General features: G+C 45.2%; 1 protein-coding gene across 4 annotated transcripts in view; it reads left to right on the top strand.

Moving 5' to 3' along the window:
• CAMK1D (calcium/calmodulin dependent protein kinase ID) overlaps positions 1–23,352 on the top strand; it is a 386,816-nt gene that overhangs the window by 307,864 nt on the left and 55,600 nt on the right. For all 4 annotated transcript variants that reach the window (XM_012930343.2, XM_058669473.1, XM_004578466.3 and 1 more), the window contains exon 4: positions 19,526–19,664. In XM_012930343.2, the coding sequence (XP_012785797.2) occupies positions 19,526–19,664 (139 nt within the window). The remainder of the gene's footprint in view (positions 1–19,525; positions 19,665–23,352) is intronic.

The raw sequence follows: 23,352 nt of genomic DNA, 5'->3' as shown, positions 1-23,352 counted from the left end.
GCCACTGGGAGATTTTTTTTTAGTCCAATTGCAGTCTGGCTTAATCTGAAAAGAACCATCCTGGCTGCTTTACCTCTGCTCATCTTCTGCTGAGGGCAACAGATATTAGAGCAGGCATGCCAGAGAGAGCTCACTTTTATACCAAAACCATTCTTAAGCTGTCTCGTGAATCCACGAATCCCTTCAGGAGGACAGAGTCTTCCTGACCAGGAACCTCCCAGTGGTCTCAGTTCTTAACGCTGCTATGTGAGGGACCAAGTTCCCAACATCAGCAGTTTAGCAGACACATTCAGATTATAGCTAGTACCCTGGAAGGTAAGTCTGGAAAGTGCTTCAGGGAGGAAAGAGGAATTATCAGAGTCAGATGCTGCTACTTGGTCACAGTAGCATGAGTTTGTTGATGGTTTTTAATGAGAAAAAGAGATATTTGTGTTCTAGTCAAGGGAACACAGATAGAGAGTAAAGTTGTTTCTAGGTAGGAACATGGAGAGGCAGAATTGTTCAGGTAGAGTATCTGAGTAAGAGAGAATGAAGTCTGTTGCAATTCAGAATGGCTTTAGCAGGACCAGGTATTATTCTGTATGAATAGCAGGAAAATGGGGATTTGGTGTGGGAGACTTAATGGTGAGAGCCCAGGAGAATTCTCTTCCTGACTGCTTCAATTTCCTCAGAGAAGGAACCAGGTAATTTGCCAAGAATCTTGGAAAATAGAGAGCTTCAAAGCTGTGAAGTGGTTGTCAGAGGGAACCAAAAAGTGAATAAGTTTGAAAGACAGAATGCAATCCCCAGGTAACATCAGGGGGTAAGCCTGACCCAGAATTTAGAGTGAGACCAGATAGCAAGCCAGTGTTTCTTTCCTCTTCATGTTCAACTGCATGGAAGCAGGTGGAGTTGGATCCAGTCAGTGTTTCAGCTTTGTCAAGTCAGTAAGACAGGGAAATGCCCTAGTAGGCATGAACAGAAGCAATGATCATGAGTGGCTGCGGAGTTTGGGTTGATCTAGGGAGCGAGAGATAGCATCAGGTTGGCCAGTAGAAATGAAAATAAAAAAGATCAATGGAAAAGATAGATTGGAGGTCCCGTTGGATTGAAGGATTGTTGTATCTGGGCACTAGAAGGAGTGGGCTATAAAAATTGAAGGTGAAGATTTGAGAGGCAGTAGTTTGGTGGTAAGGAAATGGAATGGTTGCAAGTCACTGCTAATGACAAGGTTTCAGGTGTGACCAGGAGCTGAATGGTGATGAGAGAGGAAGAAGATTATAATCATTATGGGATTTGAGAATATCTCCCCACAGGGACTCAAGATACTCAGATACGGGTAGAATGATCTCCATGCATATTGAAATGACACAGTATTAACACAGGAACGTGTTGGAAACTGTGACAGTGAATATAGAGCTCAAAGTGTTGAGAAACAAGATGGAGTGATCCAGAGGCAAGAGTTGACCACACCCATGAGGGACAGTGGTGTCAGGCACCTACAGGACGGTCTTAATGCACACAGTGATACAGGTGTTGGAGCCTGAGTGGGCCTCATTTCAGATCTTAACTTCACCGCTTTGATCTGGCAACACTGATCCTCTGTGTCCTCACCTGTTAGATAATGATGGTCATGGCATATATTTGGAAGACCAGGCAGTTCTGAGGAGCCAATAAGAAACTGTCAAGTATAGTTCCTGGCATACAGCAGTTATCTGAAATATCACCATGATGTCACCATCCCAGCCCAATTCTTCATGCAGGACCCTGGGGTCCAACTGGAGCATCCTGGATATATCCTCTTCTTCTGGAACAGTATTTGTTTTCCTGAATAAGATTCATTTTCTTCCCTTCTTGCACCTTGGCTGCCTGATAGTGGGGGAAGTTTGGTTTGAAGGGAAAGAACATTTGATTGAAGGAACACAGCACAAAGTTGTTCTAACAGCCAAGAGGGCTGAAAAGACACTCTCTTTAGTAGCAATGGAGATGAAGACAACTAGGAATGTTCAAAGAGCCCAACATGGCAGAATTTCAAGCCTGAATGAATCCTATGGGTGGAGAGCCATAGATGATCTCCATGGCCAAACAGTGAAATGAAAAGCACAGCAGGAAGCTCTCAACACTCCCAAGGAAAGGGCTGCTTTATTAATTGATTGCATTTGTTGCAGACTTGATAATAATCAAGTCATGGGTTCATGTTATCCATCCTCAGTGACATTCACAATTAGCCATCCACAATGTACATGGCCATAGAATTATCACACCAACATTCTTGAAGCATCAGAATTTAATTGCCACCCAGTGGCTCTTCACTCAAAGATTCATTTGTTTGTTTCTCATGATTGCCAGTGTTAGTGTTTCTTTGAGCCATTGGGCTCAAATGGCCCATGGTTCTTCAGCTGAATTTGGGTCATTGGCTAAAGAATCAATAGCAGAGATGTTATTACAGACTACCAAAACTATGTATATCTGTTATCTATGAAGACATCATTTATGTGCCTACTTTTGAATATTTAAATGTTTTTGAAAGCCTAGAGAGTAGAAGATGAAAAGATCAGGTCTTAAGCATGTTCAAGAGGATGTTGGGCCAACTGCTACATCTCTGCTTCCTTTGAGCCATTGGTCTGTGTTCAGCTATAGACACAGCCCTCTAACTTAGCTGTCTCCACCTTGAATTGGCAGCTAGAAAAATATGAGAGTCACATTTGTGACTTGCTTCTACCAAGTGCGGGGAATTTCATGGCCCAGCTTTCTGTCCTAACCTTTCCCTGCTCTTTCACTTTCCTTTTCTTACTATCATCACATATGCTTTCTCTTTCTGTGTTGCCCGCATCCTGCAAAGCTGCTCTCAGGCTCCTCTTGGGAATGAGCTTGGACCTTAAAAGCAGTTCCATTTTGGTGAGTTGGGGCATTTGAATTGATCTCCCCCCACACCTTAGTGGTGTGCCTGGTGCAGAACAGATCTTTGGCAAACACCTGCTAAATCAGCACACATTTACTTGATTCCACCTGAGTGTGGAGATGTGATCCTAAACATTTGCCTAACCTGGAGTCCTTCAAAATGACATTTATGCTAATAGTAACAATAATGGCTAGCATGTGCTAGCCACATGGCCTGCTCTGTGTGGGATTGTTTTTCATATGATATATTATTTAGGCTTCCTCATGAACCTGTGAGGTTCAGTCAGTTTGTATGCCCATCTTGCAGGGTGTGGGTGATGGGTAGGAGTTCTAGAAAATGTCTTTAAACTCAGCGAGCAGGAGGTGGAGGAACGTCTTCACTACTCCCCCACTGTGTTCTCCAAGTGGCAGGGTCAGCCTAAGCCTGTCTCCCTTTGAAGGAGCTGATCACTCACAACCATCTGATGGCACCAACTCACTCTCTGTCCCATGAAGCCCTGGACATCAGCGTCCATTCAGATGCCTCTCTGTAATTTCAGAACAGGGGGCGACAAGCTGACACCTAGCAGCTTTGCAGGTTTCAATTCCCCAAGAGTCACAGGGCAGCATAGCTAGCCTGCGTTTTCATTTTAGACTTAAGAAATTGACAAGCTGCATCTCCTAATGCCCTCCCACCTCCACTGCCAGCTTCCAGGTGCTTCATTGCTCCTTCATTGCTGGCAGCACTCTCCAACTGCAAATGAAGTCCAAGCTGGCTATGATGGCATTCTACTGTAGGCCGTATGAGTGAGGGGTTTAGAAGCAGTGCAAAGCCAGTGAACTCTGCATATGCCCCTGGATGAGACTTGGACTGGTTAGAGGGCCCTGCTGCCAGAAGAGCTGATGAGGACTGGGCAGATTGACAGCAAGCTTGGGAATGTGCCCTTTGTTCTTCCAGAGATTTCCTTCAAGGCGCCAAGCATCAGGACTCTGAGGGGGTCTTCATTTATCCAAGCAGTCCAGAGTTCTCCAAGAGGAGGACCAAGTTTTCACTCCTGTCCCTGCTGTGTTTGGGCCTCCTCCCCGTCTTTCTGTGTCCCCAACGAGGGCAGTGAAAATGGCAGGTGTGGCAAGGGGGCCTTGATCCCAGAGACTTGGGTCCCACTTGTATTCAGCTGGATAATTTTACTCTTTTATGCAAATAGCAAATTCTAGTAAAGGCCATACTAGAATTTCATTTTTAGAAGCACAAAAACAACTTATTAGAAGTTTTCTGGTCTTTCCTAAATAAGGAGTTGTATTTTGCAATTTTAGTACACAACTCAGAAAATAATTCATGAAAAAATTAGTAACAAAATTGATTGCATATGTCTGTAAGTAGGTGCCTGTTGTATGCATTTACTTGGTGATTGCCTCATGATCTGATTCCAAACTTTCTCTCCTTCCTAGAGCGTATTCATCCTGTTGTGGGCCTTCTCTTGGTTAATACCACCACCATCCAGAGCCAGCTTGGCATTTGGTAATTAATCAATATTCCTTTAGTTGTAAGTAAGAAAAATGCATCAGGCTCTGGCCTGAGCCTTGCTGAGCATCTGCCTGTTGCACAGCTGGCTCCAGGAAGGAGAGGTCCATGTGTTTCCTGCCCTGCATCTGCCTGTCTCCCAGTTGCTCTCTGCACCTCTTGGCCTTGCCTGCTTCCACAGAGGAGCTGGACCACTCACATTGGGCTAATGACTCAGAGCCCTTCCTTATCACCCAGCCTTCACTGCCCAGCAATAGTTGCACCCTTGGGCTTACCCCAGATCACCACCTGCTGCCTTGGATCTTGCTGGTCCCTCAGCTTGTCAAATCTTGCTCTGCATTCTTGGGATTGCCTTCTTTTGCTCAAGTCCCTTGTAGTTACACGATCTTCCCGTATACTTTAAATGCTCTCTAGCTTACTTATAATACCCTAGGTAGTATAAATAATTGTTCTACTGTATTATCCAGGGAATAATGATTAAAAAGTGTGCATATGTTCAGTATAGACATACTGTTTTAACCATATTTTCCATCTTCAGTTCGCTGGATCTGCCAGGGCAGATGTGAAGAATGCAGAGCGAGGAGGACTGACAGTAATAGTGATGGTCTCATGTTAGGGAACAGAGGAGATGAGAAACCCAGGAGATAGAGCCAATTGGGCCAACAGAATGGGGATTCTGAATGCTTGAGCAAAGCACAGAGTAGAGAGCCAAGCCTCCAAGCTTTGCCTCCTTGGTCACAAAGTGGTTCATGCCTAGGACAACACAATGCATTGTGGTTGGTCCTGAGTTAGGCCTACTATAAAGAGTCAGTTGTTTATGTCTGTGTGGATGAGAGGTTTGACCAGAGCACTAGCATAGCATTCATCTAATGAGTTACTGGGAGTCAGTGATAGGAAAGCAAGATTTGGAATCTGCTGAAGCAAGGCAATTTCAGTTCATTGGTAGCTCCCGCAGTCCCTTAGCAAGGACATTAATCAGGTATTTCTTGTGCTATGATGGGTGTATATGTGGAAACGCTGCTGTATCAGGGACTTTAAACAGTTCAGTCACACCTTGTTCCTGCACAACCTACAAAGGGATGCAGTTCTGCTAAATGTAGGAGGGTGGCTGGCTTTGTGGCATAGCAGGAAAAGCTGTCTCTTGTACCACAGGCATTCTTTATGGGCACTGGTCTGAGTCCTGGAGGCTCCACTTCTCCATCCAGCACCCTTCTAATGCACCTGGGAAAAATAGTGAAAGATGGTCCAGGTTCTTGGGCCTCTGCTACCCGGGAGTCCCTGATACAGCTCCTAGCTATTGGTTTCAGCTTAACCTAGAGGTGGTCATTGAGAAGATCTGGGGAGTGAACCAGCAGATGGAAGATATTCTCTATCTCTCTCTCTTTCTCTCTGCTTCTCTCTCTTTGTCTCTCCTTCCCTCCCTCCCTCTGCTCCCTCTCCTTCCTGTTTCTCTCAGTGTAATTCTGACTTTCAAATAAATAAACATATTTTTTCAAAAATGTAAGGAGCAAATGGACCCTACTTTCCCTGTAGATACAGACTTTGCCGCCATTGCCTTGCATTTCCGGGAGTCTTGGGTGTCCTTGAATTCCTTTCTGATGCTTTGCAGGAATTGCACACTCTTGGGGCTGTTGTAGAAACCAGATAGGGAAGGGACCTTCGCCAACTAATTGCCCCCATCTGAACAGATGTGGGAACACTGTCCTTGTGATTGAGTTGGGAAGACACTGAGAATGCTAGACCATAGCTTTAAGGCCAGAGGGCCACAGAATCCCTGGTTCTATTTCTTTCTGCCACTGCGCAACAGATTGGGCAATGGCCACAGGGTCTGTGAAACATCAGATGCAGTTCTCTCTGCTACTGATGGCATTTGCAAAATATTTTCATTTCCATACTTCTCCTGGAGAATGTTCAACTTTTACAAACGTAGAGAAATCTAGGTCAAATATCTATTTTGGTATCCCTGGAAACTAGTTCAGGAGCAAAGGTCAGGGTGCAGGGGTATTCTGTGGAAAGTGAAGGATTAGCATCTGGCAGGTAGTGGAGGTGGAGGGAAAGGACTCAGTCTATGCTCAGGAAGTCAGATGAGAATGCCCTGGAGGCGGTTTCCTCTGCCTTAGAACAGGAATGAGGGAAAGGCATCTGCAACCTTGCAATGTCTCTTCATGGGCTGTCCCTAGGTGAAGCCAGCAGTGCTCTTCCGCCAAAGGAAGTGCCTTAAGGGACCCAACTTAAGACTGTCATCAGCCTTCTTGTTCCTGGAGTGTTGTGGGTGACACACAGCAGCATTTACTATACTGTCCCATTATCAGCCTGTACCACAGTCAGCTCCCTGCCCAGCTGGGTTCCTCTCTACTTCTATGCAGTGTTCCCCCTTCCAGCTCCCCCTTTTGCTTTTACTTTAATGACTTGATCCGGCTCTTATTTATATCACACAGCTCACCCATTTCAAATGTGCAGTAGAGTGATTTTCGGTAACTTTGCCAAGTTATGCAATCATCACCATCATTGGAATCCAGTTTTAGAATGTTTCCATCACTCTGACAGCATACTGTCTTTTCTGAATTTTGCATGTCATATTTTGAAGCAAAATCACATTAGTGAAGTTTTAAGGCAATTAAGTTCTTAACAGGATGGATTTATTGCTAGGAATAATGAGTGAGTAGGGTGGCACTTAGCAGTTTTCTGAGGTCACATCATACGAGAGATGTAACTCTTGGAGCTGTTTTTGAAGCACATTGTGTATGTGACGTTTGTTATTCCCAGAGGTTGTCTGAGAATATCCCACATGACAAAGGGCTCCATGGTGCTGCTTTCTAGTTCTTCCACTTTACTCTTCAAGAATAAGACAAGAGGGCTGCATGGGCATGAAAGCGTGCAGGCCATCTAAGAGGGGCTGTCTAAAAAGGGCACGAAAAATTCCCTTGGCACCAGAAAGTAGAGGAAGAGCTAATACAGAGAAGACTGAATGAGAAATCAAGACAAAGGCATTTTCATTTGTTACCTGGCCAGGGCAAGCAACAGGACTCTTCCTGAGGATGCTGTAAGCATCTGCTTCTTTTAACGCATTGGTCATCCTGTTGCTGAAGTGATTGGTCAAATGAAGAGAAAAGGATACTTTTCAAAAATGAAGTATAATTCGTATCATATAGAAGTCAAATTTTGAGATATATTACTCAGTGGGATTTTTAAAAATATATAAAAAGAACAGATTTCATGTATTTCATCGGTTCTAACATGACCACCACACTCAGTGGGTTTTGGTGTGCTCACCAGCAGCAGCAGCACCTAACTGCAGGACATTTTCATCATACTGGGCCTCCTCGCCATTCTTCTCCTTGGCCTGCCTCTGGTAACCAGTACTGTGTAGAGCTTTGCCTCTTCTTTACATTTTGTGTGAATGAAATCATCCAACATGTGGCCTTTTGTGTCGCATTTCTTTACTTAGCATCATGTTTCCAGCACACATGTGATGTGTCAGCACTACATTCCCTCCTAAGGCAGAATAACGTTCCAGGGATAGATCACACTTTGTGTTATACCCAAGTTGCTGGACATGCAGGCAGCTCTGCAATCATTGACCTACAAAGGTTTTGCATAAACATACCTTTTCATTTCTCTTGGGTACATACCTAGGGATGGTATTGCTAGGATATAATCACTCTGTGTCATAACTTTCTGAGCAATTGCTAAGTCCTTTTCCAGACTGACTGTCCCATTTTACATTTCCAGCAATGCATGACATTCCAGTTTCACCACATTCTCATTGCCAATGGTTGCTGTTTTCTTCTTTGTGGATGTGTTTTCTTTCTAGATTAAGCCAGCCTAGTGTGCATGAAATGCAGAAAGATACATTTAGTTTTTTAAAATTTATTTATTTGAAAGAAAGACAAAGAAATCTCATCTGCTAGGTTCGCTCCCCAAATGCCAGGACTGGGCTGGGTTGAAGTCAGGAGCAGGAACTCAGTGTTGGTGTTCCACATGGGTGGCAAGAGCCCAGCTACATGTGTCATAATCACTGCCCCCACTCCCACGATCTGCGTGGGGAGGAAGCAGCAGTCAGGAGCCAGAGAGGGAAATGAACCCAGGCACTTGGATGTTGGGAGCAGGGATATTTTTTAATATTATTTTATTTTTATTGAAAAGTCAGACTTACAGAGAGGAAGAGGAGAGAGAGAGGAAGATCTTCCGTCCATTGATTCACTCCCTAAGTGACCACAGCAGCTGGAGCTGCGCCAATCCAAAGCCAGGAGCCTCTTCTGGGTCTCCTACATGGGAGACCTAGCTGGATGGCTAGCGGGGCTGCCTGGATTAGAACCGGCATCCATATGAGATCCCAGCACATGCAAGGCAAGGACCTTAGCCACTAGGCTACCATGCCGTATCCAAGCAGAGATCTTAATTACCCTTAAAGACACATTCTGAAAACACACTGCCATCAAGAGAAGGTGAGCAATCAAATCAAAAGTCAGTTCCAATGCTAAAGGCTCTCAGGGCTGCAGCATTGATGCTTCCTTCTTTGTGTTTGGTGACTAGGCAATATGGCCATGGCCACTGAGAGCCCTTTTGGTTGTTGTTAAAGATATATTTATTTATTTAAAATTTTCAAGGATTTATTTATTTTTTTGGAAAGGCAGGTTTAGAGAGAGAAGGACAGACGGACAGATATTCTGTCTGCTGGTTTACTCGCTAAGTGGCTACAACAGCCCGAGCTGAACTGATCCAAAGCCAGGAGCCAGGAGCTTCTTCTGGTTCTCCCGCACAGATACAGGGTCATAAGGCTTTGGGCCACCTTTTGCTGTTTCCCAGATCATAACCACTGAGCTGGATGGGACGTGGAGCAGCCAGAACACGAACCGGCACCCATATGGGGTCCTGGCACATGCAAAGTAAAGATTTCTGCCACTAGGCTATCTCACTGGACCCTAGGACAGTTTTAAGACTTAAAGATGTACAGAAGAATACCTGGAAAAAGCTTTAGATGGAAGCCATAAGAAATGCTAGTTGTTGCCGTAAGCTTTAGAGGTGGGGGTTCTTGGCCCATTAGAGTAATTCCTCCCTCTTGGATGGACAGGTGCTAGATGCAGAGTCCACCAGTGATATGCTTGATCTGCCATACCAGTGGGTAGCTGGACATGTTCATTGATCAATCATTGGCAATTGATTAACCAACTACTAATGATTAACATTAAGTGAAGCCTGGGCTGACTGCTAACCCTTTCTGTGACTATTTCTCTGCTAAAGTTGATGATAACTAAAGAACATTTATGCAATAATTTAAATAAATAATTTGTTTTTGTATTGGGTCCATTGCAAGTGTAAGTACAGGTCTGACCCATACTCCAAACCTTGATCAACATTCTTTGCCCCTGAATTTCAGGCATGGTACTGGGGGCCTGTTAGTTTTAAATTTCAGCACAGTCTCAGAATAGTGGTTTTCAAATGACTGGTGTTCATTCTTTGTGGGGATAGAAGTATCCATCCTTAGAAACATTGGAGAAAACCTTTCTTTGTCATTTTAAAAAACATAATAGCTAATGTGTCCTATAAACATAATACCGCCTTAAAGAGAGTTTAAAATGTTCTCTTTGATAAAGTTGTAGTGGTCTCATTGAGTGTCTTATTATGTCTGATTTCTTCCAGAGTATAAAATGTGAGTGTGTAGATGCCAAAAAGAGGGGGGGGGGGGAATGGAAATGGAACCTTTAGGAATAATTGCTTTTGCTTGATATGGAGACCAAAACACATGGGAAACATGGTTTAAAATATCTGCAGCATGGCCATGAGTGGAAGTTTTGTTCTCAGACCGCAGCCAGTTGAGCTGAGAACGAGTCAGATATACTGGATACTCACCTGGAATTGTCTGACCCTTGTTCTATCATCTTAATTCTAAAAGATCAAGCTAATTGACAGAGACAGTTCAGTGCCTGTTGCATGTTTATGCAGTTACAAAGGAAGACTTTAAAAAGTTCAATCCTGAAACACACACACACACACACTGAAACAGAGAGAGAGAGAGCAAATTGCTGTGGCATACCTGATTTGGATCTGTAAATGATTGAGTCTGTTTTGATGTCCTCCCCTCCCATCTCTGTAGCATGAATTGAGCTATGACATTGCCAACCAGGCATCCACACCCTGGGGATCCCTTTGTCCCAACACGCAGCTCTATGTTACTAACTCACGCTTAAGCAGATCTTTCTGTTTTGGGCAATTATAAAAATATGCCAGAGTATTCTCTTGTTCCAGTGTTTTAAATGTGGCCTTCTCCTGCAGGGGATAAGTCATAAAGTCTTCTTGCTCAGACTCCTGGCACAAAGCCAGGAGTAGCAAGTGGGCTGAAGACTCCAGAAAACTCTTCAGAGTAGGGGTGCCTACTGCAAGCTAAACAACCAAAGCCCAGAGTGGGAGAGGGTAAGGGTAGAAACAATTGGTGAAATAAAAGCATTGTATGCAAACCAGCTTCAAATATACATGTTGGGATAGTCAAGAATGAATGAATGAATGAGGTGGACATTGCAGGAGGGCTGACTCAGCTGCCAGTCTGATAAAGGCCATAGGCTGCTAAGCCTGTCCCTGTGAGCTCCGTGGCACATGCTTTAATGATTCGCTCGGCTGCACGGGAGTGCCATGCCTGAATTCTCACCACACCCACTCTGTACTTCAGTACATGCTGTCTGTGCTTGGCAAATGTTTAGCTTGCCTTTTCTCTATGTCAGGCGCCAGGCTGAGTCCTGAGTCAGTACATGCAAATGAGGCACACATGGACCTGCGCTCATGGGGTTCACAAGCTGGGATAGGACAGGAGGACGGGGCTCACATACAAGGTGTGCTAACCATGAGTGCTTTGCAGAAACATAGGGTGCTGAGAGAGAGAGTAGATGGAGTACCTAGTCAAGTCTGGAGGTCAGGAAATGCTTTTTTAAAGGCAGGATATTCAAGCTAATGCATTATTCATGAGTGGGGTAGAAGAATAAAAACATGTGAGTCTTAGCAGGAGCCAAGGGCCTGTGCCTCAGCCGTTGGCACAGAGCCCCAGAGCCATGCCACAGGCAGCTGAGGTTGTGTGCCTTTGTCGGTGCAATTGCTAGAAACTAGATTCAGAGACCATTGCAACTGAGCCGGCAGAGGCAGTAGGCAATTTTAAAACTGAGCAGTAGGCAATTCATGTTTTGACTTCACTCTTTCTAAAGTGTCAGTAGACCTTCCATGAATCAGCTTACTGTATGTGCCTTCCCATACTTGTTGTTTTTAAAGATTTATTTATTTTTATTGGAAAGTCAGACACACAGAGAGGAAGAGAGATAAAGATCTTCCGTCCACTGGCTCACTGTCCAAGTGGCTGCAATGGTTGGAGCTGAATCAATCCAAGGCCAGGAGCCAGAAGCTTCTTTTGGGTCCCCCACATGGGTACAGGAGTCCCAAGGCTTTGAGCCATCCTTGACTACTTTCCCAGGCTACAAGCAGGGTGCTGGATAGGAAGCTGGGCCACTGGGATACGAACTGGCACCCAACGGGATACCAGTGCATGCAAGATTAGGATTTTAGCTACTAGGATATTGTACCTGGTCCAAGCCTTCCCGTACAATTGCTAAATGATTTGCAGTAGTGATGCCCATTGGCTGTGAAATACTAAAACAACTCTAAATACATACATATAATAGGTCATCATTAACATACAACAAAGGAATTTAAGCGTATCTTTTAGACTTGTCATAAAATTGGGGCCTTTTCAAGCTGTCTTCAGATTCTGAACCTCTGAGCATGTGAGCTTGCATGATTTAAGTCGGCATTGGTTTTGGGCAGAGCCACTTACCCCAAGATAGAGCAAGATGTGCTTATGGCAAATGGATACTTCTCTCCTTGAGATTTACTGATTTTACATGCTTTCTGTGACCAAGTCATATTCGTAGACATATTCCAGGACCATCTTCATCTCCTTTCAGTTGTTATCTCTCAAGTAATTAAAAATTGTTTCTATATCAGGAGCAGAATAGAAAAATAATTGTACTGCCAAGTTGACGTTTCTTAATTGAAACTAATTGCACTAAGGTCAATATGTAATGGCCAGAGAAGTAAGGACAATCTCCCCCCCCCAAATTATAGCTAATGCAATTCAAGACCATCTGCTAGTTCAGAGCTGTGGCTGTCTCAGTTCTACGGAAGATCAGCATCTGGGGTCAGGACGTGTTCATGAGTACTTCTTTAAGCTAGAACACCTCAGGAAATGGCCATCCTGGCTTGACTGTGTTCCGGCCCTTGCCTTCCCTGCTTTATCCAGCTAGAGAAGGAGATTTAATCACGGTAGCAGTCCCAGTGCTCAATGGTGAGATGGTGTAGTGACGCTGAACTTTTCACTGGTTCCATCTTAGCTGAGTACATGGCTGTCTCAAAAAAAGACGGGAGGGGGAGGGAGGGAAGAAGGAAGGAACAAAGGAAGAAAAGAGAGAAAAGATAAAAACGAGAGAAAAAGGCACTCCTGTCCCCCCATGATGATGGCAATGCCATGTTCCCCACAGCTCCCTTTATGCCAATACTCATGAATCAGTGGTGTGGTCCTGCCCCCGTGGCCCCAGTAGAAAAGGCAGAGGGAATGAATGCTTGCCCTTTGAGGTATGCCAGCAGTTTGCCCAGGTGTCTTCCTCTCATTCGTCTCAATTCTTAAGCCAGTATTATTAGCCCTCTTACAAATGAGAACAATGTGACTCTGGAGCTCAGGCATGGTCCCACTCTGTTCCAGCACCAAAGGTTCATATCCTGGGCTCCCCAGGTCTTGGACCAGGCCTGGCCTTGCTTGCCAGAGCCACTGTTTGCTGTCACCTGCACCCCCAGCTCCTCTGCCCTCAGCCATTCTTGCCTTCACAAGCTGAACTCCAGCAGTGGCAGCCTCTTCCAAGGGTGAATTGCCTCCTTTGAGACTGCATACCCTCCAGTAGCTTATGATCAAGGCTAGAGAAAGTCCTTCCTGTTGGAACATCAGCAGAGGGTCTTGCAGGAGCTGAACCTTCCGCTTAAAGCTCTCCTTGAACCCTTCTCTCCATTGTCCACCCCAGTCACCCAGACCTTCCTTTTGGGTCACAGCATCCTCCAGTCCAGTCCGGTGCTGTCATTCAGAGGGACCAGACTGAGTCCACTCAAAACCAGCTGCAGCAGAAACTCATCTAGCTGCTTCAACTCCACACAGTGTTTCTAACCATCTGGCACAAATTTATGTTTGTTCACCTATTATTTTATTTTTCTATGTCTCTCACTGGAATATAGAAATCACATTGCTGGAGAGTCAGTGTGAATAAGATATGACTGTAATATATAAACAGTGTAAAAGATTTCTAAGGAAACTATCTTTTGTGGAATGTGAACAAGTGCTTTGCATCAGATGAAATTAGCTATTTTCCCTTAAAGCCTCAAGCATGACAATAATTTCCATATACATCCTTCCTCCTGTTTCTCATAAACAGTGCAGAGGTAGAATTCCTTTATCAAACCTCAACAGGAAGATTTCCCAAACACAAGTAAAGACACCTTGAGTTTTTTGTTGGGTGGCATTTTGGATGTCATCACATTCTTGGTCAGATTTGTAAGGGATCCGGCTAGAAACTGAAGGGGAGGATATAGGTTTTAACAGAGAGAGAAGAGCGTGCCACAAGTCCCTGAGTTCCCACCCAAAGCAACGCAAGCTAAGGCCTCAAGAACTAGGAAATCCCCCAGGGCTGGCAGGCATGGATCCAGATGAGGGAGTGTCCTCTTTGCCAACCTAAAACAGGAAGTCAGAGAAAAAAAAAAACCCTGAGGGTCTCACAGGTGGCAGGTGCAGAGCTCCAGTGGACAGTTTGCCCACTGTGGAAAGCACCTGCTTGTCCCATAAGGTCCCTAACCAGACATGCTCATACTTAGCTCCCAGCTGCCTCAATGACATGCCTTCCCAACCCTGTGTCAGAGATGGTATCTGATGCAGCACAACCAGCCCCCTTCCCTCCCCCCGCCACCGCTGGGTTTCCAAAACTGCTTCACAACTCCTCGTGTCTGCTTCCATCCTCTTCCTCTCCCATGCCGTTCCCCCTAACTGTGATCTCCCAAAGGCTCCCTTTCAACATCAGTGGGAATTTTTCTTCAGCCTAGAGAGAGCTCTGCTAGGCTCTGCAGTCCTAAAGGTGGTGAAGACGTGTCCTCCAGGAAGCCTTTCGTGAGCTCGGAGTCTCTCCTTTCCATGGTCCTGCAGTGCCTCTGGCTGAGGACACTGTGTGGCAGGGCATTAGTCACTGGTGGTCTGGCCTGTAAGCTTGAGCTTTCTTAGCAGCTCGCCAAGCACAGAGCAAGTAGTGGACCTGTGCCAGGTGCTCACATAACATTTCTTCCATTGCTTTACCTTTCTCAAGCTCACCCTCTTCCAGGTAACTCAGATGACTGTGTTCTGCTGCCTGCTGGTCTTGTCTCTACTCTTCTTTTTAAAACAGCTCATACTTACCTCCTTGTGGACAGTGCCCTGGGCCTATTCTGGGTGTCCTTTTATATTCTTCCAAAGCATCTTTGTTAGTCTCTCTCCTATCACCATCAAAGACATTTATGTTATGTTATGTTTTATGTGGCTGCGTACACCAGTCTCCCCCGCTGCACTAGGCACACCGTCTTAAGAGGAACAACATACCACCCATGTAAGAAGTCTGCATTGAGTTCTTGCTCCCAACTTCAGCCTGACTGAGCCCTAGCTGTTTGCAGACATTTGAGGAGTGAACCAGTAGATGAGAGCTGGCTTTCTGTTTCTTTTACTGTTTTTCTCCCTCTTACTCTGAAAAAGAAAAAAAAACGAAAGTTTTCTCAGTCCTAACTAGGGACATATTTTTACATAACAAAAGTTATATTGTACTATAATATTCAGTAGTGTGATTACAGCCTTGTTTACTTGGTCCAACAACCTTGAAATCATATTGTGTTTCTTAGTAATTTTTTAATTTGAAGGAATCTGCATTATTTAAAATTTTGCAAATAAATTTTACTGAGATTATTACATCAGACTGTTTTCATATTTGCATATTTAAAATTCACCCACAGTGTGATATTAATCCACTGTAAAAGGCAAGGAAGGTAGACACCAAGCAGATCCAAGTTCAATAATAGCAAGACAGGTTGTTCTGGATAAACCTCAAAGTTGGGTTCAAAAGAGTGGAGGAGAATTACTGACCATCTTTTCTTCCTTCTGTCTGTGAGAACCATGGTCGCCAGTTTATCCTTCCACATATGCATGCCCAGAGCAGAGCCTCTCCCGTTAAGAGCTGCCATTCATTCATTTCCTTGTCTCATGATGGTTCTATTCCTTTTCCCCATTCTCATCTCCTCTGTCCATTTCTGACTGCATTCTGATGCTTTGTGTGTTTTAGTGGGGCAGGGTGAGACTTTGTTTCTCATGTGGAGCTTTAGACTGAACCCTGAGGCTTGCCTTCAGGTTCTTGATTCAAGTGAGCAACCTGCCCATTAGTCCAGCACTGCACAGGTGACCTAAAGTTGACTGGCCAGCCCATAGGCATTGAAACTTGCACCTTCCCGCCATCCTAAGCTTCCTTCCGCTTCCATGCTTCTGGGAGGATGGCCGTCACCCACCCTGCACAAGTGAGCAGACTCAGATTACCGTTTCAGAATGTCAGACACTGGGCTGCCCAGCAGGAAAGAGTTTTCTGTCTGGGAGCTGCAGTTCTGAGAGCAGCATAGTAGCAGGACCAGATGCTGATGAGGGCTCTGTCCTGGTGCTCTCCTGTGACACAGAGAGAGCTCTGTGCATCACTCTTCTTGTGAACGGAGCACCTACCACACCTACCACACCCTGGGCTTCCCACCCTCATGACTTCATCTGAGCCCAGTGACCCTAAGGCCCCCACCTCCGAATACCATTGCCCTGGGGGCTAAAGCTTCAAATGTAGAAGTTCTGGGGACATTCATATTTATGTTACCAACTCTAAAAATATTTAATTTATTTAAAAAGCAGAATTACAGAGAAACAGAGGGAAAGACAGAGACATTGTCTATCCTCTGGTTCACTTATCAAATGGATGCACCTGCCAGGGTGGAGCCAGGCCAAAATCAGGAGTTTCATCCAGGAGGGTGGTAGGGACCCATACACTTGGACCATCTTCTGCTGCTTACCTAGGTGCTTGAGCAGGGAGCTGGATTGGAAGTGAAGCAGCTGGAACTTGAACCACATGGGATGCCAGTGTTGCAGGCAGTGACTTACCCATTATGTTGCACTGCCGTCTCTCAGAGTGTGTGTGTGTGTGTGTGTGTGTGTGTGTTAATGCAAGCTTAAGGAAATTTAAAGTGATTTGAAATTTTAAGATATTTCTTCTTATTAACAAATTGTCAGGCCTTTCCCTATGCCCTGGCTTTTAAGGAAACCTAGGAAACCTTTGTGACGAATATTTAGAAAAATGGGATCCTGGTGCAACTGTCAATTTAGGTGTCTGTGTTAAAGGCACACGGCACTGATGCCATGGGACGGTCTGTAGCAACCTTTGATGCGGGTGCTTCTCATGTGTCCTGTGATAGTATGCATATTTTTGCTCAGCAGAAGCTGTCAATATCTGACATATCCCACAGCAAAATGATTGTACCTTGAGGGAATGGGAAGCAGGCCAGAGAAGTTTTGAGGGAGGTGGAGGTTTGGGCCAAGTATGAGTCATGGGGTAGCAAGGATAGGAGATGAGGGTGGTAGTGGAGCGTTCGTGGAGAGGAATGGAAGTGAAGACAGCAGCCCATGGTGGGGAAGCACTCTGAACATCAGTCAGAGATGAGGATCTTGGAGGGTGTGGAAGTGCATACTCAAAGCACACTTCTCCTTGTGCACAGCTAATGCTGCCTGGTTTGCTACAAACCATGCTTGGAGGCAGGCTGGTCATGGGCACCTGAGAGCATTGAATGAGTAGAAGAATAAACAGTGAGGGGAATGCCTCCAAGCTCTGTGCTTGGGTTCTGCAGCTTCAGACCTTGCAGCTCACGGGGGGAGGCTTCAAGAAAAAGATTAGAGAGAAGCCAGTATCTGTAGTTGAAAAGGAATGTCTTGATATCTTGGTTTATCTAAGGGTAGATCCTTTAGAGAACAGTTATTAAAATGTACTTTATCCCCAGTTGTTTCTGTCTTCTTTTGAGTTGCATTTTATTTCTCCTGGGCGTCCTTTGATTCTCATCTAGATTGTCAGTCCACCTAGGAAAGAAAACATGATCTGAACATAATAGTGCTTGGAATGACTGTAGGTATTGGAACAGCTCTGACATAAGCCTTTTCTAGCTACCATGTTCTTTTCCTATATTAACTTTTTTTTTCAACTGGTGGTTTTAGTGGATCAGTTATTGCCCATCAGTTGCCACGACTGGCAGAAAATGAATCATTTCTTTGTGGGTTGGAGTGTATTATGACTAGGACAAATCTATTAAAGCTATAAAAGTGTTTTCGAAATTGAGTTTATGTTTTTAATATTGGAAGTCTTGGTTTCAGGTTGCTTTTTGGAAAAATTGTGGGTTTTTTTTTAAAGATTTATTTAAAAAAATAAAAGTCAGATTTACAGAGAGAAAGCAAGACAGAGATAAAGATCTTCCATCCACTGGTTCACTCCCCAAGTGACTGCATTGACTGAAGCTGAGTCAGTCCAAAGTCAGGAGCCAGGAGCCTTTTCCAAATCTCCCGTGTGGGTGCCAGGTCCCAAGGCTTGGACCGTCCTTGACTGCTTTCCCAGGCCACAAGCAGGGAGCTGGGTGGGAATTGGGGCAGCCAGAATACAAAGCGGTGCTCATATGGGATACCAGAGCATGCAAGGTGAGGATTTAGCTACTAGGCTCTTTGTCAGGCCCTGTTTTCTTAATCAGTATTAACACAACCCTTGAAGTTCATTCCAAAAATGGCTTAATTATTTGAAAGAAGCACTAATTTTTTTAAGAGAAGCACATATTCTAAAAATTAGAATTTTAAGTTGCCATTTGAGCTTTTCTATTCTGGTTTGTACAGTTGTATTACTTTGTTAGTGCAGCATAAAATAACAGAGGAGATGGGGTGGCAGTGTTTGTCTACTATTGTGTGACTTTTGCCAGTGCAGTTCCCACATCAATCAATTTTTTTTTTAAAGATTTTATTATTTTTAGAAAGCCGGATATACAGAGAGGAGGAGAGACAGAGAGGAAGATCTTCCGTCTGATGATTCACTCCCCAAGTGAGCTGCAATGGGCTGGTATGCGCCGATCCGAACCTGGGAACCAGGAACCTCTTCCGGGTCTCCCTCGCGGGTGCAGGGTCCCAATGCATTGGGCCGTCCTCGACTGCTTTCCCAGGCCACAAGCAGGGAGCTGGATGGGAAGTGGAGCTGCCGGGATTAGAACCGGTGCCCATATGGGATCCCGGGGCTTTCAAGGCGAGGACTTTGGCCGCTAGGCCACGCCGCCGGGCCCCATCAATCAATTTTTAAAAAGTTGAATGGAATCTGAAATTCAGCACAATTAAGTTGAAATATTGTTACCCAAACCAGGGCAGTGTGATACTGTGTCAATTTTTCTTGATTTTCTTGTATGTTACAAATGGCTTTAAGGGTCTGCTGTTTCCAAGGGTAATGGAAATGAGATGGCTAATGAGATTAACTTCTTCATCTGACAGATTCAAAGGATGAAGCTCAATAATTCAGAGAGTGCCCATGACTCAGTTAGTAGGAATAGAATTTGATCAAGAACTTAGACATGCCGTGGAGGAGGCCAGGGCTTTGTGCACATCCTTGTGTCATTGAAGGATGTTCTCTAGCCAAGGAGACACCTCCTCCTCCTCCAGTGTCATCCCCTTTATTGCTGACATTTAGAAGGCTGGTTTGACTTAATGTCATTAGAATGAGACAGACGCAGAGACCAGGGAGACTTCTCAGGTGTAGCTAGTTCATGGGTCTCAGTGTGATTTGCTTCCCTTTAGTTTGTTCCAAATGTGTGTACTGCTATTACATATATGAACTTCTTGGGCATAACTTCTGGGGGCATAGGTGTAATGATCTGTAACTACAAAGATGGATTCACTTTGGAAATGAAATTTGAATCTTCCGTCACATTGAAAGCTCTGATTGATGATTTGCCCTGCACAATTCAGCAGGTTCTCTCAGACCTGTAATTCGTTCTTTTCCCCCTGAACAGTGTGTCTGGTGGAGAGCTGTTTGATCGGATAGTGGAGAAGGGGTTTTACACCGAGAAGGATGCCAGCACGCTGATCCGCCAGGTCTTGGATGCAGTTTACTATCTCCACAGAATGGGCATCGTCCACAGAGATCTCAAGGTGAGGCCATTGCTTAGCAACATCCTATAGCCACCCTACAACCCACCACATACCTGCGCTCCAGGTTTAGGTCCAAGGGAGAAATGAGGCTGCTTTGGGTAGAGATGATTGAAGTGAATAATGGCCATTTGTGTGCTTTTAGTTGTCAAGTTCTTTGGGAACCAGTGATCTCGGAAGATGACAAACGTCATTGTGGTTGTCCAGTGTTTGGGAGGTCTTATAACCATACTGCTAGCCAGAGGACCACAGTGGCAGTAGACTGTACTCTGCCCAAGTCTACCCAAAAGGTGATGTTGCCTGTGACATGTGGTCCATGAATGCCCTTCACCCAGAGCAGTTCTTTGGAGCCTTCTCACAGTTCCTGCTCCCTTTTGCAGCACAACACACTGTAGCAAAGAAAGGGACATCAGGCAGATGGTGTGAGAGGAGAAAGAAGGGAGGATGACAGGAGGATGAGTCACAGGGTACCTTCTCCCAGTGTCCTGTATGTTTCTTTCTTGCCTTCATGATTTTTGACGTGTTAATTCTATCTTCACTCATTTTGCTCTGAAGGATTATGTCCTCCCATGAGTACTTTTTTATTACTTGCCTCATCCCCCGCCCTGATTTACACAGGTGCCACAAGGTAGATGTCACAGTGTGGATATGATAATCATATGCAGTATGGTTGACCCCAAGCTATCATGTGGCTTAATTCTGCAGCATTACAAGCCCAGCCACAACCCCACCCCAGTTCTTACTGCTCCAGTCAGGACAGAAATTCCACCCACTGCATAAAGCCTATATTGTGCTGAAAGCATGCTTTTCACAACTGTGGGAAATCTAAACCAGTGTAAAGGATGAGTCACACATCTCTGTTGAAACAGAGCACCAACACCTGCCTGTTTTCTGCAAGGAAGCAAATAATGTCACTTTTCCTTTCAATGAAGACTCATTTGCCAAATCCTCTCAGCTCTCCCTCTTATAAGGGAGTTCATTGTTTGTGGGCAGTAATGTGCGAGTGTTAGTATGCATCAATTATCTGGAGGGCTTGAAAATTCCACAGTGCTGGACCCACCCAGGGGTTCTGATTCTTTGGGTTTTGAGTCTTTAGGAACTTGCATTTCTTTCTTTTTTTAAAAAAAGATGTATTTATTTTTTATTGGAAAGGCAGATTTTCAGAAAGAGGGAGATACAGAAAGATCTTCCATCGACTGGTTTGCTCCCCAAGTGGTCATATGGCTGGAACTGAGCCACTCAGAAGCCAGAAGCTTCTTCCAAGTGGTCTCCCATATGGGTGCAGGGTCCCAGTATTTGGACCAACCTCTATCCTCTACTGCTTTCCCAGGCCATAAGCAGTCAGGGAACTGGAGGGATAGTGGGACAGCCAGGACATGAACCTGTGCCCATATGGGATAGAAGTACTTGCAGGTAGAGATTTAGCCAGTTGGGCCCTGGGAACTTGTATTTCTAAAGGGTTGGCAGGGGATGCTAATGCTGGTCTGTGGGCCATGCTGAAAGAATCACTGGATAAAGGCATTTGTGGATGTTATTCAAGTCCTTATAGCTTTTGCAGGCTTCTTATTTTTATTTGAAAGATAGAGGGACATAGAGAGAGAGAGAAAGACACTCCCATCTCTAGCCCACTCCGCAGATGCCCTCAGTGGTTGGGGCTGGGCCAGGCCAAAACCAGGAGCTGGGTTCATGCTTCCATGTGGATGCCAGGACCGCAGTACCTGAACCATCATCTAATGTTTGCTGTGGACTGCATTAGCAGGAAGCTCAGTAATGAAGCAGAGCCAGGTATCCAAACTATGCACTCTAATATGGCATATAGATTTCTTGACTATGAGGCTAAATCTCTACCTATTTACAGGCTTTGAGATAGGTGAAGTGGGCTGTGAGCATGCTAAACTAATATTCAAGCTTGTAGGCTTTTCAAAGGGCTTAGTAACCCGGCATTTCTATACCAGGAAAGAAGTCATATCTGCTGTTGTGTGCCCTCATCCAGTGTCAGTTCTATGTTTCCAAAAAATAGCAGGCAGCTGCCTCTGAACAGTAGCAGGTAGGTTGTGAGGAGCTGGTATCTGTCTTCACTGATGAATATTATCTCATCAGTTAGCCAACCAGCCTGTGGAGCTGCAAGGTCACCAGTCCTGGTCCAGCCCTGACTGTTGTGAGCATCTGGGGGCGTATACTGATGGATGAAATATCTCTGTCACTCCCCGTCCTCCCCCAGCCCTGCCCTAACTTCTCATCCCTTTGTCTCTGTCACTCTGCCTGTCAAGTTGATGAAAATAAATAAAAATCACCCTAAGTTCCACAGGCTTACAACTATAGGAAGAACATTGCCAGTGTTTGACCTTTTTGTGATCTGTTTTTCAGGGGCCTTGGTGAATTTGACCCTTGTTGGAGGAAGTTAGAATATAAAATTTTCATTAAGTGTCTAAGAAAATTTAAGCAACCTGTAAAATGTAGGGCAGAGCAATACAGAGTATGAACGTATTATACCCCAGCCTGGATGCAAATGGTCCCCTCTCCCTCCAGAAAGGTTGTCTGGTATCTTCTTGCTCCAGGAAGCTTAGGGCCAGTCATGGTCCTTCTGTCTGTGTGAAGGAATTGACACCGGAAGGACCTACTCTGTCACTGGGAATCAGGCTGGGCTGTCTGAGGCCCGGCACTGCAGACTCACGGCTGGGCCACTCCTTCCTGTGAGAGACAGTCCAGGATACTCTAGGAGCTTTAGCAGTTGTCCTTGGCCTTTATCCGTTAGAGGCCAGTGCCAGTCTCTGAATTTCAATGACCAAAAAGTCCCCAAGTATCACCAGATATCCCCAGCATGGCTGAGGGGAGAGAGGGCACAATTGCCCCCTCCCACTGAGAATCAAGGTGTGACAAATGAGATTGTGTGGAGTGTTAGATTTGCAAGAAGTATGTTGAGTGGATCTTTTTAGAGTTTGAATATGGTGTGGGATTGATATTCCAACTCCCCCCACCTTCCCTCCACCCTGCGTCTTGGCTAAGAACTTGCACTTGCCTGTGCAGTGTTTGGAGTTGTGCCTGATCCCATCCTCCCCCTCCCCCACTGGACTAGTCCCTCCTAGAATGCAGGCTGCTTAGCCACCTGCAACATGTGGCTGAGTCATTGGTTTTCTTTGGAGAAAAAGGAATGAGGCCGGAATGCAGGAGTAAGGAACACTAAACTGATATAATGGGACTCTTGCTAAGATAGGGCCGGAAAGGTCTGCGGGGATTGAATGGCTATGGAGGAGTCAAAGTCAAAGCCAGGTAAAGAAGAGGTCCCACACTGCCACAGGCAAGTTTGTAGGTGAGTCTGGCCACTCTGTCTGAGAAGAGTTCCTCAAGTTCAAGATTAGAAATCAAAGGTTCACCGCACAGCCCTGACAGAGTGAGCACCATGCTCCTCCCTGGGGCTGGAGAGGAGAACCTGGTGGGAGATGCTGTGAGAGGATGAGCTTCCCACGTCAGACTCTCTGTGCTGTTTCCTTGAAGGTGTCATGTGAATGTGGGACAAAATTATTTACCCACTTGTGTACATGGGAGATGCGATGACTTGTTCATCCAGAAAATCCTCACAGTCACCCTGATAAGTGGAAGTTCAGCAGCAGAAGTGTTGCTGTGACATGCTGTCCCTTGGTGACAGTAGCCTCAACTGAAACAGCTCTCTGAAAGAAAGCCTTTCAGGTTC

This window comes from Ochotona princeps, chromosome 10 (assembly GCF_030435755.1).
Source record: "Ochotona princeps isolate mOchPri1 chromosome 10, mOchPri1.hap1, whole genome shotgun sequence".
NCBI classification, from domain to species: Eukaryota; Metazoa; Chordata; class Mammalia; order Lagomorpha; family Ochotonidae; genus Ochotona; species Ochotona princeps.
The sequence above is the reverse complement of the archived record's forward strand: the minus strand, read 5'-3'. Positions and strand labels throughout refer to the sequence as shown.